General features: G+C 38.0%; 1 protein-coding gene across 1 annotated transcript in view; it reads right to left on the bottom strand.

The window, feature by feature from the left end:
- LOC122563190 (semaphorin-3D-like) overlaps positions 1-17,174 on the bottom strand; it is an 85,195-nt gene that overhangs the window by 48,166 nt on the left and 19,855 nt on the right. The window contains exons 3-6 of the mRNA XM_087973585.1: positions 10,469-10,629; positions 8,625-8,684; positions 7,584-7,703; positions 2,346-2,439 (exon numbers count right to left, since the gene is read on the bottom strand). Coding sequence (XP_087829711.1) covers positions 2,346-2,439; positions 7,584-7,703; positions 8,625-8,684; positions 10,469-10,629 — 435 coding nt within the window. The remainder of the gene's footprint in view (positions 1-2,345; positions 2,440-7,583; positions 7,704-8,624; positions 8,685-10,468; positions 10,630-17,174) is intronic.

Here is a 17,174-nt window from a genome sequence, read left to right as displayed (position 1 = left end):
TATTTGTCTTGTTGTAGCCTCCAGGTTAATGGGGCCAAGAGCTGATAAATGGGATTAGCGTAGTCAGAAAACCCCCCCAAAAAAGCTGGAAAAGCTCAGCACGTGTGGAGAGAAATCAGAGTTCATGTTTCAGATCAAGTGACCCTTCCTCGGAGTTTGGTTTGTTTCTGATTTACAGAATCAGCAGTGCTTCCGGTTTTTATTTTGTGCAGTCAGATCTTTATGGAGTTGCATGGATACGAAGGGCCATCTGTGCTATAAATATCTATGAGTCTTGCTGGATATGGACAAAGGCTGCTTCATTATGTGAGAATTTTCAAACGGAATTGTTTGCACTGTTACTGGGGATTTGTGCCAATTCAATCGTGTGTGAATTCCAGGTCAATGTAATAGGAAATCTTGTTTCAACATTACTGTAACTATCAAAGATATTGTGAGAGTTTAAGCAATCTTAAAAAGTTGTTCTGTTAGGAAACAAGCTGTAATTTAGGAGAAGCCAGTCTGACGTATTATTTACCCACTTGCATACAATTATCTACAAACTCTAAGATGCAATGAAATTATGATTTTTATTCTTTTCAGTAATTACTGACTAAGCTTTGTAGGGAGACAGTTCATATGCAAGGCATGATATAAATATGGTCAGGCAGTTGGTAATCATATGATTAACTGTTGCCACATGTAGTTTTACCATTGTGGCAGCTCCATATTGATATCCTTAGACTTGATATTCCACAATGGAGCTTCTTTGTGTAATGTAGCGTTCAATCCATGATATCCTTCACTGCAAATGGCTGAATATTTTGCTGACCCACAGATTAAGAACATACGCAAAAACACAAACAGATGTTTGAGGACATGTAGATGAAAATAATCTAATCTGCCCTGTGCCATTACAGGAGAGAACATTTTCAAATTGTTTCTTCTAAGCCAAATGAAAAATATCTAAAAGTTAGAGAAATTACGATAAATTGAATAACAGGACATCCAGCCACAAAATTGCATTAAACAAAGCTGAGCAGTCTCTACGTACCTTTATTTGTCAACAATCACACATGTCCAAAAAAATCCCAACTCAGTTAATACACGAGAAGTGTCTTTGGGCCATTGTAAGGTGAGAACAAATCATAAACAATCTTGAAAATTAAAAGCATTAAAAAATGGGAGTAAAGTCTGGAAATGTTTTCTGCTTAGCATACCATATTTGGATATAGTCCACTATGTTGTTAATGCATCCAAACATACCTTTTGTGTAGTTGTTCTGCCAGGCAAAATCCTGAGGTGTTTCCACACAGTTTGTGACTTCAGCTAGAGAACTGGGCAGCGAAGCAGACAGGAATTAATTGGCTCTTCAGGATAATTAACTTCCTCAGGTTTCTTGATTGTAGAATGTACTGCACCTACGATTGCCTCATCATTTCCATTGTGCAAAATGTTGTATAAGGTTCCATGATTGTCTCTGTTAGAATTTCCAAATCAGCCTTTTGCAAACAAACAAAAAGAGCCTCTTTGCTGGGTTGGTGATCCACATCCCACTTCATTCCATGCCCATTACCATCTTCCATCATTTTCTTGAACATGAGTGTGGCCTCCAGAACAGTTGAGTGGTATTTCTGCTTCTTATCCATGGCCTTGATAACCTGAGAGATTAGCTGTTGTCAATAGTGGGGTTTTAATCCAGCCTTCTACTTGTCTGTGGTGTTGGGGGAAAGAGTGTCATCCAAATATCTTTTGAGGCTTGCGAAGTGTTGGTGCATTGGGCTGTTATCTGTAACAATGAAAATCTTCTTTTACTTCCATTGGTCCTCTTTGCTGAAGAGAATGCCTGCTTCAGAACAGTTGACAAACTCAATGGTGGAATCTCCCATTTATTATCAATACCCACTTTTCACACTGGACCACAGTTTTCTTTTTGCTGTATCAACTTCACTTTTTCTCCATTCTGCAAGACTTTTTCACATGGCTTAAATATCCTTTCACACGGAGATCTCAATGTCAATAACAACTTGTCCAAAGTTCCATAATGTTATACTCTAGCATATCCTAATGCCACTCCAGCTAATCCAGAGTTGTAAATCCGCAATGTTATCTTATCATAGTCATCATATCATTGGATTTGCTATTTTTCCAGCATGAATGGCTGACAACTTCACCACTATTGGAATTTCAAGTAATCCGAATTTGACTCATTGCAATTTCATTGTAGTTTTTGTATTAAATCTATTAGCTGTATCAACTTGCACTAATGTGACCAACCTGAATGTACACAAGGTAGTTGTTTAAGTTTTACTGAAAACAGAAATGCGTTCAATATCATTGGCCGTTCAAGTCCTCAGCTGCCTTACCTACGAGAGCTGATGCAAAGGGTTGAATGGGGTCATAAGGACATTTCAGTGTTCCAGGCTCCAGACTTCGAAGGTCAAGCTTCAATGAAAGGTCCTGTCAGTAAAGTCACAAGAAATTGGAGATCAGACCCAACCAAAAATAATTGTTAGTATTCTGTACAATACAGTCATGGTAGACATCCAAGCATGTTTTATGAGTGGCTAAAAAGCTTAAGAGAGGGTTTTTCACTAATTCCAAAATAAAACATGTTAAAACAATTTTTATGAAAATTAGTAGATAGATTAGAACGTAACTCTTGGGGGAAAGGCTATTAACCACATATTATTAATCACTGTCAGAGGCAATAGGATTACCAGCATTTAATATCTAATCAGTAAATGCATCTTCATTGCATTTTGGGTTTCTGTTTTCTGCATCCCATCACCAGTAACCCCTAGTTGACCGAGTGAGTGGGAGAAACAGAAGTGCTTAGCACTATTACATAAAGCAGATCTAAGGATAGGCTGTTGAACAATTCCCATTCTTTTTTGACTGGTGCAACAAATGAGTTTCAATGTAGTCAAGTGTTTCAAATCCACAGTATAAATCATAGTCTATTTTATTAAATATTTTTAATGAATAGGTACATATACTTAGTATCCACTGAACTTTCAAGTGTAAAGACAAAGTAAACATTACTGTTTGTCTCTCAGGTTTCATCCATCGGCAAGATGTCATTCAAATTTGACAGTTTGAGGAATACAATGTGTCAAGAAATTGAAAAGAATAAAATGCTAGCCTGTTTGGAGCTAAGCAAAAGACAATTTGATACTGCTGATGTTGCTCCAATGCTCTCTGCTCAATATGGAAAGAAGGAAGGAAGAAAAATGGCTTTAATGGCATCTGAAACAGAAAATTTCTTGGATCACAAAAACTGCCATCTAAGAGCACAGGAACAGGAATAACCCACTTAGCTCTTTTATCCTGCACCAATGTTCAATTCGATCATTGCTGAACTGTGCCTCAACTCTGTAAATCTTCAATTGTTCCATATGACTCGACAACCTAATCTAACAAAATTCTACCTTGCACAACCTTGAAAGTTTCAAGTGACCTATCCTCAGCAACCTTTCAAAGAGTGGGTGTCGGAGATTTTCATTAGCTTTTGGCTGGAAGCAAAATCTCTGACTTCGCTCGTAAATTGATTGGCTTTAAATTAAGATTGTGCTTGTCTGTTCTGCATGCACAGCCAAGGAAATAGCTTTGTTGTATCCATCCCAACATATAAATCAAGTTCTGTTTATATCTTGAGTAGATCACTCTTGAGAAATGGGATGAAAACTAATTTAGTATATCCTGTCACCATTACTTAATTGTTGAGTCATTTCAGTCAATCTGTGTTTTACCTCTACCTGGTCAATATTTCTTTGCTGATGGTTATGCCCATAACAGACTGTGGTACTCTAGTTGGGATCTGACCAAGGCAATGTAGAAATGAAACAATCCCAAACCCTTTGACATAAAGAACAACATTCTATTTAACCTGTGAATTACTTTTGCAACCTGTGAAATTGGGCTTTTGCTATTTCTGTACAATCAAGACCAGCTTTTCTCGAATATATATTAAACTAAAAGGCCTGTTGTTACCTATTTGCTCTCTTCTTCCCTACTGAAATAATGGCATGGGTAGTGGCAATTTTCCAAATTAAAGGCACAATTTCTGAATTTAGACATCTTTTCAAAATACTGATGAATAAATATTGCCTACTTCTTTTAATACTTTTGAATGGAAATCAATGGATCCAGGGCATTTATGTATCTTCAGTCTCATTCTTTCCCTTCTACTGTATTCAAGTTGTGCAAAATGGAAACCTTATTAATCATAGAAAAGGACTGGCAGCAGAATTTTAATAAATGGGAGAGAAGGTGACGACTTGGAGATTGCTGATCTCTATTTCAGGATCACCTCCTCAACATCAATATGGCAACTGAAATTTCATTTTGACATTGTAGTGAAGTTTAGGACCATCTTTCTCTTTTTCTCCATTAGTGACATTATCCATTCTTGTCAGGAAGAATCTGTCTTCTGCTTAATCTTATAAATAGTCTTCCATGATGTACTTCACATGGTTTCATAGTTATCCACCTTTGTGTCTGGTTTATTTTATTCCAGTCAACACTAACCCCTTTAAATACCATGAAAGTTTACCAGCCAGGAATTGCATTTTAGATTAATTATCTCACTTGTCCAGAACTGGGGAAATTGGAGATTTACTGGTGGGATGGTTTATAACAAAGTACATAAACTATTTTTGCACACTGAAGTAAATAAATATGATGTGGTAGCCATTACGGATGTGGCTGCAGGATGACAAGGATTGGGTGCTAAATATTAAGAGGTATATGACATTCAGGAGGAATAGGAAGTTATGTAAAGATGGAGGGGCAGCTCTGTTAATCAATGATGGCATTTGCGCAATAGTTGCAGATGAACTTGGTAAAGGAGATCAGGTTATTGGAGATGAGGATCAATAATGGAAAGAAGTCACTGGAGGTGTGGTCTACAGGCCACTGAACTGTAACCACAATGTAGGTCAAAGAAGAAATATTGGGTCCTTGTGATAAAGGGATGGCAATAATCATGCTGACTTTAAGCAATATATAAAATGGGAAACTAAAATTAGAAATAGCTTGAATGGAGAGTTCACAGAATACTTTTCAGATAGTTTCTTAAAGCAACACATTCTGGAAGCAATCAAAGAACAAGTTATATTAGTATTGTGTTATGTAATATAACATGACTAAATAATGACCTCAGAGTAAAAAACATGCCTAGGTAGCAGTGACCACAGTATGATTGGACTTTACATCCAGTTTGAAGGGGAGAAGATTATGTCTGGGACTAGTATCTTTAACTTTAAAAAGGGTATTTAAGGGAGAGTCTCCCTAGTCTTACTAGATATAGGCTCCTCCACCATTAGAGAGACCACTAATGATGGTGGTTTCACCTGAGGGTCACCACACCTCAGCTGAGGGGAGAAGTTGAGGAAAAAAAACATATAACTGAAAAATAATGAGTGACAGATTAAATGATTGATCAGAATAATAAAGAACAACAGGGAATCACTTATAGCTCAAACCAGAGGAACCTGTTGTTTTATGACAGGAATCTGGCTACAAGTGTAAAGATGAATAAAAAGAAATTTTACAGGTATTTAAAAAAAAGGAAAAAGAATATAAGAAACAGGAGCAGGAGTAGGCAATTTGACCATTCTAGCCTGTGCTGCCATTGAATAAAATCAATAACACCAAGAGTAAGTGACTTTTGGCCATTTAGAAAGTGAAAATGGGGAGTTATTAATAGATAATCAGGAAATGGTGATGAAATGAATGAATGAATATTTACTTCTGAAGACATGGTAGTTAAGTTCACAAACAACACAAAAATAGGAAGGAAAGTATGTTGTGATGAAGACAAGGTTTTTGCAGACAGATATGGCTAGGTTGAATATGGAGCAAAAACTGGTAAATTAAACATAATATGGAAAATATTAAATTGCTTTCTTTGGCTAGAAGAATGAAAATCAATGTATTATTTAAAGAAAAAATGATAGCAGAATTCAAGGTGTACACGGGTCTAGGCATTCTATTGCATGAGTCACAAAACATGAACATGCAAGTACAAATTTTAATCAAGAAGGCTAATGGGATGTTATTTGATTTGATTTGATTTGATTATTATTGTCAAGTGTACCTGGGTACATTGGAAAGTTTTGTGTTACGTGCAAAACAGGCAGATCATACCATACAAAGTACATAAGGGTAATAGAACAGAGAGTGGAACACAATGTTACAGCTGCAGAGAAAGTGCACAAAGAGCAAGGTCAGCATTAACTTTGAAATTTGAGAGATCCATTCAGAAGTTTAATAACGATGGGGAAGAAGCTGTTTTTGAATCTGTTAGTATGTGTGATTAAGCATCTAGATTTTCTGTCCAATGGAAGAGGTTGGAAGATATTATAACTGGGATGGGATGGGTCTTTGATTATGTTGGCTGCCTTTCTGAGGGAGCAGCAAGTATAGATGCAATCAATGGATGGAAGGTTGGCTTGCAAGATGAACTGAGCTTTATTACAAGAGGAAGTGAGCGTAAAAATAAAGATATTATACTTCAGTTATACAAGGTATTGGTGATACCATATCTTGAACACCAAGTGCAATTTTGGTTTCCTTATTTAAGGAAGGATGTAAATGCATTAGAGGAGGTTTGAAGGTTCAGAGGTGGTTTACTAGATTGAAACCTGAACTAAGTGATTTGACTTATGAGGATAGGTTGGATGGCTGAGGTTGCTTTCATTGGAGCTCAGAAGGGTGAGGGAATTAATTTATTGATGTACATACAATCCTGAGTGATCTTTACATGGGGGACATGGAAACAATGTTTTCTTTTGTGGATGAGTTGGAACTAGGAGGCGTTACTTTAAAATTAGATGTCACCCTTTTAGACTGAGAAGAGGAGATGGTTTCTTCTCTCTGAGGGTTGTACGATTCTCTGAGTCAGGAGGCAGTGAAGGCATGGTCATTGAATATTTTTAAAACAGGGGAAAATTAGTTCTCTTGCTTAACAAGATTCTAAGTTTGTTGGGGATAGATGTTAATGTGGAATTCAAAACACAAACAAATCAGTTACAATCTTATTGAATGATGAAGGAGGCTGAAGGGGCCAAATGGCCTACTTCTGCTTCTATTTCATGTGTTTATACGCAAGAGTTTGCAGTTTTTTTGATGGGATATGGGTGTTATTCATAGGCTAGTATTTATTCTCATTCCTTTCTACCCTTGATAATGTGGTAGCATATTATCATGGTCTTTACAGGTGTCATCAGTTTTGCTACCTTAATCGTGACATAGTCAGTAAATGTTGTAGGAACTATTTTACCACTCCACTATCCAACTTCAAAGCTTTAATATTTACGACCACTATAAAGTAAATGTCCCCCTATGAAATGTTGCTCTACAATTGCCAGCAAAACTTACAGCTGGTGATGAAATATTAGCTCGCTGTGAAAAATTGCTATTAATTTTTGTTTTATTCTACTCCATGATTAAAACTGGCCTCAATAGAATTTCCATTCATTTAAAAAACTCACACCTCACTGAGGAGGAATCCTGGACTCACATATTAATAAGGTTTGACCATATTCTAGCTGCAGCAACATCTGTTGCCCATTATTTCCAGTAAAGTCAGGGTACATTACCTCTGTAGGGGGTCCCAGGTCAATATATCCACATACAGGGTGGAAAGCTCCTGTACCACATGTATAGACATGTGTCTTATTGAAATGGTGAAGCAGACGGATGAAATTTGCACATTCTGTCTGATAATAAGAGCAAGTATTGTTTAGTCTCCAAGTAAAGCTGTATGGATTTCAACCACACACAGACTACAAAAGACACAATCTTACATTATCATCACAGGCATTAAAATAACAAGAAAGAGAATAACAGAGATCTGTGCTGACATATTGCAAGTAATTATCATCTCAGAAAACAATTGGTGAATTTTTTTTTTAACAGATAGAAGATAGGTTCTTATTGCCTAATTTTCTCCATTCTGTTGCTTCCTGGGCTGCACTTTCCTTTCAATTGGTGGTGGGGATTGCCTGCTCCCAGATTAGTGCTAATGACACTGATGGGTTACATTAGGAGGTTGGCAGGAGTGGGCCATTAATCTTCACCACAGCACTGTGGCAATATGAAATCATTTGAAGTGATCTTGATAATTAATGAGCATTTCAGAATTTACCTTTCACTATACTGTACAGATTTCAGTTTTCCCTTGGGAAAGAGAAATTCTCGAAAGTTGAACGTTCATTTTGGTTCCTTCTGACTCTTTAACTGAGACCATATTTTTATAAACTTAGGCTTCTGAAGCATTGTAATTAACGAATGGATCGTGGGGTGTAGTAACAATCTGCTCATTTGTTGAATTCCCCTAAGAGACTGCCTTTCAACATTATGATTTTTGGGTCTCATCCAAAGCTCAAGTATCACCAGGCTCAGCCAAGTTCATCTAATTTGCAGGTAAAATACTAGCTATAACCCGATGGCTTACAGCATTCACTGAGAACATTTCAGTGTGCAACACAACATGAAAGATGGTCCCAGGCACGTTTTTGTCTCATATAGTAAAATAATAGCAACTGTTATTCAAGGAAGGCAGCAAATATGAAAACTTGCATTTTCAAAATTAAGAAAGAATTCTTGAAAATCACAAAATAATATCAGACATTTCTTACTGCTTTTTTCCCAGTCTGTTTGCACAAATCCACTCTCTCGTTAGCTGCAGGCCAATAAATCTGACAAAGCAAAGAGATTATATTATAGCTACAGAAAAAAAAACACAATTAAATTAAGTGTTTTCAATTTTTCTTGTTGAGACTTTGCCCAGTTGTCAACACAGCAGGATTGTTAAATACGGGAACAGAAACTACTCATTTTTTGTACAAAGGTTGGTGCTTCTGACATGTTGAGATAGCAGGGAAAGACAGCACAGGAAGGGTGGGGGAGGGAAAGGTCAAAAGGCTGACCGTTCAAAATTGGTGCTCGGGCCTCATCTCAATATTTCAGGCAAATTGCTGCTGTCAGTCACACATCCAAATGCATGTTGCCAAGATCAAGAGATTCAATTAAAAGCAAAATATTGTTGATTCTGGAAATCTAAAATGGAATCAAAAGTGCTGTGGAGATTCAGCAGATTTGGCAGCCTCTACGGAGAGAGAAAAAACAGAGATAACATTTCGAGAGGTATGAAAACCCAAATAGGAAATTTTCCATATTCATTCTCAGAAAAATGTTGGTAGCCTATGAAGCCATTGAATAAAGAGTCTGTTGTTAAGGGCACAATCCAATCAGCAACAAGGCTAATCACATGACCAGATGACCAATGTGCACAACTAAATGGAACAACAAATAAGCAATTTATGATAGTGGTGCTGTAGCTCCTGTTACTTACAAGCTTTATACTGACTTCCTTCTGGTGTTGAATATACTCATGGCCAACTAGGTGATACACTTTGTTTAAGAGCTAAGATGCATACACAGAGCCATATTTTACATATTAGCACAACCCATTAGAATGTTCACTTGAAAGTCTAAAGCTGAATTGGAATGTGTCAAACACCATTCTAATCCTGCAAATGATCAAACATCATTTCATGTCGGGCATATTGCATAAAAAGATTAACTGGGAATTTGTAAGCATGTCTGAACTTGAAGATTTGACCTCAGTTTCCAGTTCGCTCCTTCCCCACTGTTAGTGTTTTTTATTATGTATGTTGTTTATCCTTCTGTTAGGCACGGATTTGGCATCAGTCTTTCTTGCAGCGATTTCAGTATTTCACTACTGCGATGCTCATAACAGGATTCTGACATCATTTGTATTTTCCTTCCCACAGCGTGAGCTAAGATTACTATATGGCACGCTACAGGGAAATTCTGTACACCATGAGCTTTCTCACAGATTCTATCTGGTGAACTAAATTGCAGTCGAAGGAAGATCATTGAAAGGATTCGTCCTGAATGTCAGTGGAACTTTTCAAAATTACAGATTATGTCCGAGATCAATGACCTATAGAAAGCATGTTCCACCTTCAGCAATGAAATTCTTGGTTTATTAAATGTTTTTGTTAGTTGGCTTGAGGTGGTAAGGCTACTAACTCCATTTTAAAGCCATTGCTATTATGTTCATGCCAATTAAAAAAGAGCCAAAGTCAGCTCCATCAAGTTTTATTTTTGAATTCTACTCCTGCAGCTCTCTACTTTCAAATCAGAGATATCTGCTATTTCATCATCTTCTTCTGGTGCTCTTCAGGTAATGTTACAATCTCAGGTCAGAATTCTGTTGAACTATGTTTACTGTTACACTATGCAAGATGATGAGGCTACAGAGCATCACTCTCTATGCTGTTTAGTGTCCAATCCCTTTGTAGAATACTATCACATGACTACTGAGGTCACAGTGACATCACAGCATAACTCAGAGTCTTATGTACATTTGCATTAAGCCCTATCTCTGCATGTGCAATTTGTAGGTTTGATATACCATATCTACATTTGGTCCTCATGTTGATGCCATTTGTACCTTCTTAGGTTCCTTGTTCAAATTTTCCAGATTTAAAACAAAAATCAGATCTTTTGCTCCAACAAAAAGTTTTCCTCTTTCTTCGTCTACTAGTATTGACTGGAAACTGGAACTCTCTGCTGAACCTTGGAATGGGTTACAACTGCTGTTCATCAGCAAATCTGCCAGAGAAAAACAATATTAATTGAAAATATTAATCACCACTAAGAATGTAGAAGAAACATTTTCATAGACATTGATGCATTTGGAGAATGTCATGAAAGTTAAGCTTATTGCCAGAGTTTTGTGAGAATAACATTCAATGGGAGATTTAGGAGCAAATTACTGCAGCTGCTTGAACCTAAACTGAAAACAAAAAAAATGCCAGAGATCACAAAGGGGTTAGGTAGCATCCTTGGACAGAAAGCAAGCTAACATTTCAAGTCTAGGTGACTTTTCAGCTCTGATGAAGAGTCATTTAGATTCAAAGCACTAGCTTGCTTTCTCTCCATGGATACTGGCTGATTCACTGAACATTTGCTGCACATCTGTAAGAGAGCTGCATCAAAAATTACCATAATTGTAAGGGGTAATAAATTGCTCTTGTGTAAAATTATACATGTAAAAAGGAAATCTGAGCAATGTGTTTGGCCAACAATACAGTTGAAGATCTAAACAAACAGAGAGTCAGAGACAAAAAATACACCAATGACAACATCACATAAATCTAGCTCACTCAGCACACAGTCTCCTGAATCGTATGAATAAATAAAACAAAAAGGTGATATGTGTGCCTCCAAGTCAACAGTGGGGATTTTAAATATTCGTTCATGCAGGCAGAACAATTGTCTTTGCAATGTCTCAGTCAAAATATCTGCAGGAAATATTGCAAACAAATGTCATAATGTATTCCTTTTAGTTAGAGTAATCAAGTATTCTTTCAAGGACCACATAAAAGTGTTCCTTTTGCATAAAGGGAGCACACATCTATGTAACAATCATCATATCTGAAATATAGGCAGCAAATTAGTGTAATATTAAAACTTATAGCCTTAGTAATAACTGACATAATGCTGCAAGTGCAAGGACCTAGTTTTTATCACAGGATACAAAGAACATGGATGTGGGCATACATTGAAAATTGCAATTGAGAGGGCATCAATGGAGACTAATGCCGCTGGCATGTAAAATAAATTTCAAAAATGGGGCTGAGGAAAAAGGGAATAAAAAACCCACCTGCTTCCAACTAATGGCCAAAGCTTTTAATAGACTGGAGAAAACAAGTGAGCAATATTTAAAACAAAGTTACCAAAGCTGACCAATAGGTGAATATTCCACGTGTCCTATAGTGAGGAAGTTTAATTCAGATCTCCCAATGATTGAGTGGTAAGGGTAAAGTCACCAGAGTCCCAGAGGGTTCCTCTCTCAGTAGAGAGAGACAACTGGTGGTGGCTTAACCGAGGGTCCCTATACCTCAGGCAAAGGAAGAGGTTGAGAAGGAGAGTCCTTCATCGTATTCTCAGCTGTGCAGGAATTTAAAACTTACACTGTTGCCATCATTCTGCATCACAAACCAGTCATCCAACCAAGTGAGCTAATGGTGCAGAAAGAGATTATATGTCTTTAACGATGACACAGGTACAGTTGAAGCTTTGCAGAGGGAGGCAATGGCCGAGCTGTATTATCGCTGGACTGCTAATCCAAAGACCCAGGGTAATGTTCTGGAGACCCAGTTTAAACCCCACCACAGCAGATGGAGGAATTTGAATTCAATTAAAAAAAACCTGGAATTAAGAGTCTAATAAGGATCTCCATGAATCCATGAATCCATTGTCTGGGAAAAATCCATCTGGTTCACTAGTGTCCTTTACGGAGGGAAATTGCCATCCTTACCAGGTCTGGCATACATGTGACTCCAGATCCACAGCAATGTGGTTGACTCTTAATGGCCCTCTGGGCAATTAAGGATGGGCAATAAATGCTAACTGAGCCAATGATGCCCTCATCCTGTGAATGAATAATAAAGAAAAGTGGTCAAAGATTCAGACTGTGCAGCAGATCTATGATTTTGCTCATCATTTGTTCATGTGGTGCCCAGTTGCTGCACAGACTCACACCTAATGTTTTGAGTTTCACATGACCTTCATTAGACAACAAAGGGAGTAAGGTAACAAATATATCTATGCACAGATGTGGTGTGAACTGAGTAGTTTTATATTAAGTCTCCTTCCAAAGTGCGCACCTATTTTATGCAAATTGCAGCGTTTCTATTAAAATTGCTCTATTCTAGAAAAAAAATGGGAAAATAGATTAGCTAAGACCTTTTCAGTTGTCCTACCAATATAGTGGCCTACTTGTTTTTCATATATGAAGTATTCATATGCTCCAGTTCAATGTTTGGAACTGAAAATTTCTTTTCAAAAGTGGAAAAAGAATTGTCAGCAGGGATTTCATTATGAGGGTTGGGAATGGTAATGTTCAGCTCACCATTTGGCCAGTTCCCTGAATGCTGAGCATCTCAGCCTCACATTACTCCTTTTTCTTGCGAAAGGCAGAGTACTCTACAAAACAATGTGGCTCAGTGCCAACATTTTTTAACAATTCCCTTGTGAAGCACTGAGATTTTTTACGCTAAATGTGTTTTAAGAATACAAGTTGTTCTGCTTATATTTTGCACCATTTGAATGTTGCTACTTTGCAACTTATTTATTCTTAGTTGGACCTAAGAAGTAAAATATTATATCTTGTAGTCACGAACCTCAGTTTGAATTACAACTGTACTTCAGCTTCCCTAACTAACTGATTAACAGGTGATTACTTTGAGAGTGGATATAGAAGTGACTGGCACCAGGTATCTTGTCAGCTTGCTTTACCAAACATCAGATAAACTATGATCTAACTTCATGTTTGCATTTCTAACTTAAATTATTTCAAACGTGGTGTTAACACAAAGATTAATGAAGAATCAAGGAAGGTGGAGGGGAACTGCGAAGCACGAAGCATTTCTTTTCCCCCATTTTTCATGCATTCATTTCCTTCTCAGTGTGGAAACCAGCATACTGCTGGGATTCCAAAACTTGATCTCCTTTTGTTGAATAAGTACACATGTTGAGATTGCTTAATTCTAGTATTGGCATGTCTAAACTTTATGCCCTTTGAAATGCACCGAGTGTTGTGACACTGCTCCACTTGCATTGTAGATATGAACTAAACTTGTGACAAACTGGTAAAACTCATTGATGCTAGTATTTAAAGCCTAAATATTAATTAATTGTGACCAAACAACCTCCCTGGTTCAAAAAATCTCATCCCTTCAGGTTTTGATTTTTGTTAGTGATTTTAAGAATCTAACTTACAATTTTATTTGTTTTGTTTTAAAGGATATTCTCTCTCTATTCTCTCTTCCTTAATCCAAATTTTCTTTCCCTCACATTATTCATCTTTCTGTCCAGGAATTGACCATAAATTCATATGCTCTAGTTTGCACTCTACTGCTGAGCTGTTAATTTCTTAATCTTTCAAGCTGATTGGCCAAGTAGAACCCCGTTCATTCAGTAGTACAGGTATCTACAGATATCTGAGATTTGTCTCCCTCAGTGAGTCATTGTCAGCTTACACTTCAGTGGCTAGGCACTCAAATCTTTTAGAAGTTTATAAAATCATGAGGTGCATCAATAAGGTGAAAGGCGAGGTCTTTCCCCTCAGGTGGGGGAGTTCAAAACTAGGGGGCATATTTTTAAGGTGAGAGAGAAGAGAGATTTAAAAAGGACACAAGGGCCAACTTTTTTTATGCAGAGTGTTTCATGTGTGGAATGAACTGCCAGAAGAAGTGGTGGATGCAGGCACAGTTACAACATTTAAAAGACATTTTGATAGGTACATGAATAGGAAATATTTGGAGGGATATGGCCAAACACAGGCAGGTGAGACTAGTTTAGTTTAGGAAACATGGTCGGTGTGGACTAGTTGGACAAAATGGTCTGATTCCATGCTGTATGACTCTATGACTCTAAATAATGATAAAAAGGTGTTAGATGTCCTGCTACAGAAAAATATGATCTGTTATTTTAGTAAGTGGAGGCTATGAGTTTTAGTTTCCTGTTTTGTATGAGCCTTGTTTAAAGCTACCTGGGAAATTTCTGTTCATATGACACACATTTGACTGTAAGTATAGAAATCTCATACAATATTTGATCGTTCAAATTTAAACTTGGATCTAACAATCTAATAAAATCAAGATAGGTAGGAAAATAAGAGGAGACAAGGAAGACTGAGAAGAATACAACTTCTTAAGTAAATGGTCAAAGGTCCTTCAAATAACATGGGAACATGTGAAATTGTTCATTTTGACAGGAAGAATAAAATAAGAACCATTTTACCTAAATTATGAGAGCTTACAGAGCTGAGAAGCAGGGAGATTTGGGTGTCCCAGTGAATTATTTACAGAAGTTTGCAGATACAGCAAGTAATTAAGAAAGCAAATAGAATAACATTGCTTATTGTGAAGGAAATTGCGTATGAAAAGCAAGGAGGTTATTCTTTAGTTATACAAGACATCATATCTTGAATTATTGTACAGTATTGGTTTCCGTATTTAAGAACGGATGTCAATGTGTTGGAGGTAGTTCAGAGAAGGTTTACTAGATTAATACCTGAACTAGATGGGTTATCTTTAAAGGAAAAGCTGGATAAATGAAGATTGTGTCCGTTGCTCTCAATGTGGTCTCCTCTGCATTGGGGTGACAGGATGCCAACTTGCGGAATGTTTCAGAGAACATCTCTGGGACACACCAAACAACCCCATTGCCCTGTGGCCAATCACTTCAACTCACCCCCACACACACACACCCCCCACTCTGCCAAGGACATGCAAGTCCTAGGCCTCCTCCACCACCAAATCCAAGCTAACGATGTCTGGAGGAAGAACGCCTCATCCTCTGCCTGGGACCCTCCAACCACACGGCATTAACACCGACTTCATCAATTTCCTCATCTCCCCTCCCCCCACATTTCCCAGATCTAACACTCCAACTTAGCATCACCTCTTGAACTGCTCCACCTGTCCATCTTCTTTTCCACCTATCCGGGCCACCCTCCACTCTGCCCTATCACCATTATCCCCCTCTGTCATCTACCTATCACATTCCTAGCTACCTCCCCCCCAGGACCATTCCCCTCCCATTTATCTCTCAGTCCCATCAGCTCCCCCCCAAACCCCACATTCCTGATGAAGAGCGTATGCCCGAAATGTCAACTCTTCTGCTCCTCAGATGCTGTCTGACTGGCTGTGCTTTTCCAGCACCAAACTTTTTGACTGCATCTACTTGTTGCCTTCCAGCTACCTCACCCCCACCCTTCTGTTTATCTCTCAGCCCCTGTCACCTCCCCCCTCCACCCACTTTCCTGATGAAAGGCTTATGCCCAAAACATAGATTCTCCTGCTTCTTGGATGCTGCCTGACCTGCTGCGTTTTTACAGCTCCACACTTTTTGACTCTTAAGGTTTGACTCTTAAGGACTCTAATGGTGGAGTTCAGAAGAGTAAAAGGGGACACGATTGAAATGTACAAAATTCCAAAAGGTCTTGACTGCGTAAGATCTGGAAAGAAGCTTACATTTTGTAAGAGAACAAACCAAAAGCTTTGGGAAAGTATTTGCATTACATGTAGTTAATGTAGGGGAAAACTTTTGTTGTCTTGAAAACCACTAGTTTTGAATTATTCCATGAACCAGTGATCATATAGACTGAATTGCATCACCAACCAAATGATTAAACAAGGTCTATTATTTGAGCAATTATGAATCATAGAAGTGAAATGATCCCATTAGGTAGTGTCACTCTAACCTTGATTACACTAATTAAATCTCTCTGCCAATAGGTCATTATACCCTGTTGCTTCTCAGGTATTCAGACAAATGGCTCAAAATGTCTGCCTTTCACCATGCTCCATAGGCCAGATATTGTTTAGATTTTGTAACAAAAAATTTCAAGATGCCAAAATCAGAGTGAGCTTAGATCATTAACTTGACATGTAAAATACCACAGACAAGATTTTGCATTTTGGGTAAGGATCCCAAAAGTGTGGGTCAATTGACTGGCCTCTCAACACTGATTTTGCCCGGATTACTCAATTGGTGGCCAGAGGATATTCTCGCTATCCAGTTAACTTTAGTGCCAAATGTTTGAATTTGGAGGGCCAGTAAGAGCAGTTATGTGTTCAAGTCCACTCTGAGACCAGACTGAACTACTCAGTAATTGTTTGGTGGCCAGGATATCCTTCCCAAACATTAGTTATGTCTTGGTCATAGGATGAATTCTATTGAAGCTAAGGAACAAATCCGTATGTTATAGGAGAAGACTGAGAGTCCAGTTAAACACTGGGTACCTTTGGATGGGTAGAATGCAGGCTAGCAGTGAAACCTCCACAAAGGCAGAGACAGAGAGAGAGGGATTGTCTTACATTATTTTAATCCAGGGCTTCATTTGAAAACTGGAGCAGGTTCCTGGTCAAAATTAGTGGAGTAATGTGAGGTCAGGCAGAGCAGAAATTACGATAGGGTGCCCAAATGCATCAGAGACTCAAAGGAGCAATCTCCACAATGAAGTTAAATTTGGATAGGGGTGTAAGAAGCATCAATCCGGACAGACCATAACCAGCGGAAGACAGAAGCAAGTCTAGAAGTGCAGGTTCTAGGAGATGGATGTCAGCTCTTCCTGATTCAGAAGG

Source organism: Chiloscyllium plagiosum, unplaced genomic scaffold, assembly GCF_037043375.1.
Source record: "Chiloscyllium plagiosum isolate Xiang-an unplaced genomic scaffold, Cpla_swu_hap1 HiC_scaffold_26, whole genome shotgun sequence".
NCBI lineage: Eukaryota > Metazoa > Chordata > Chondrichthyes > Orectolobiformes > Hemiscylliidae > Chiloscyllium > Chiloscyllium plagiosum.
Note: the sequence above shows the minus strand (reverse complement) of the source record. Positions and strands in the feature narration are given on the sequence as shown.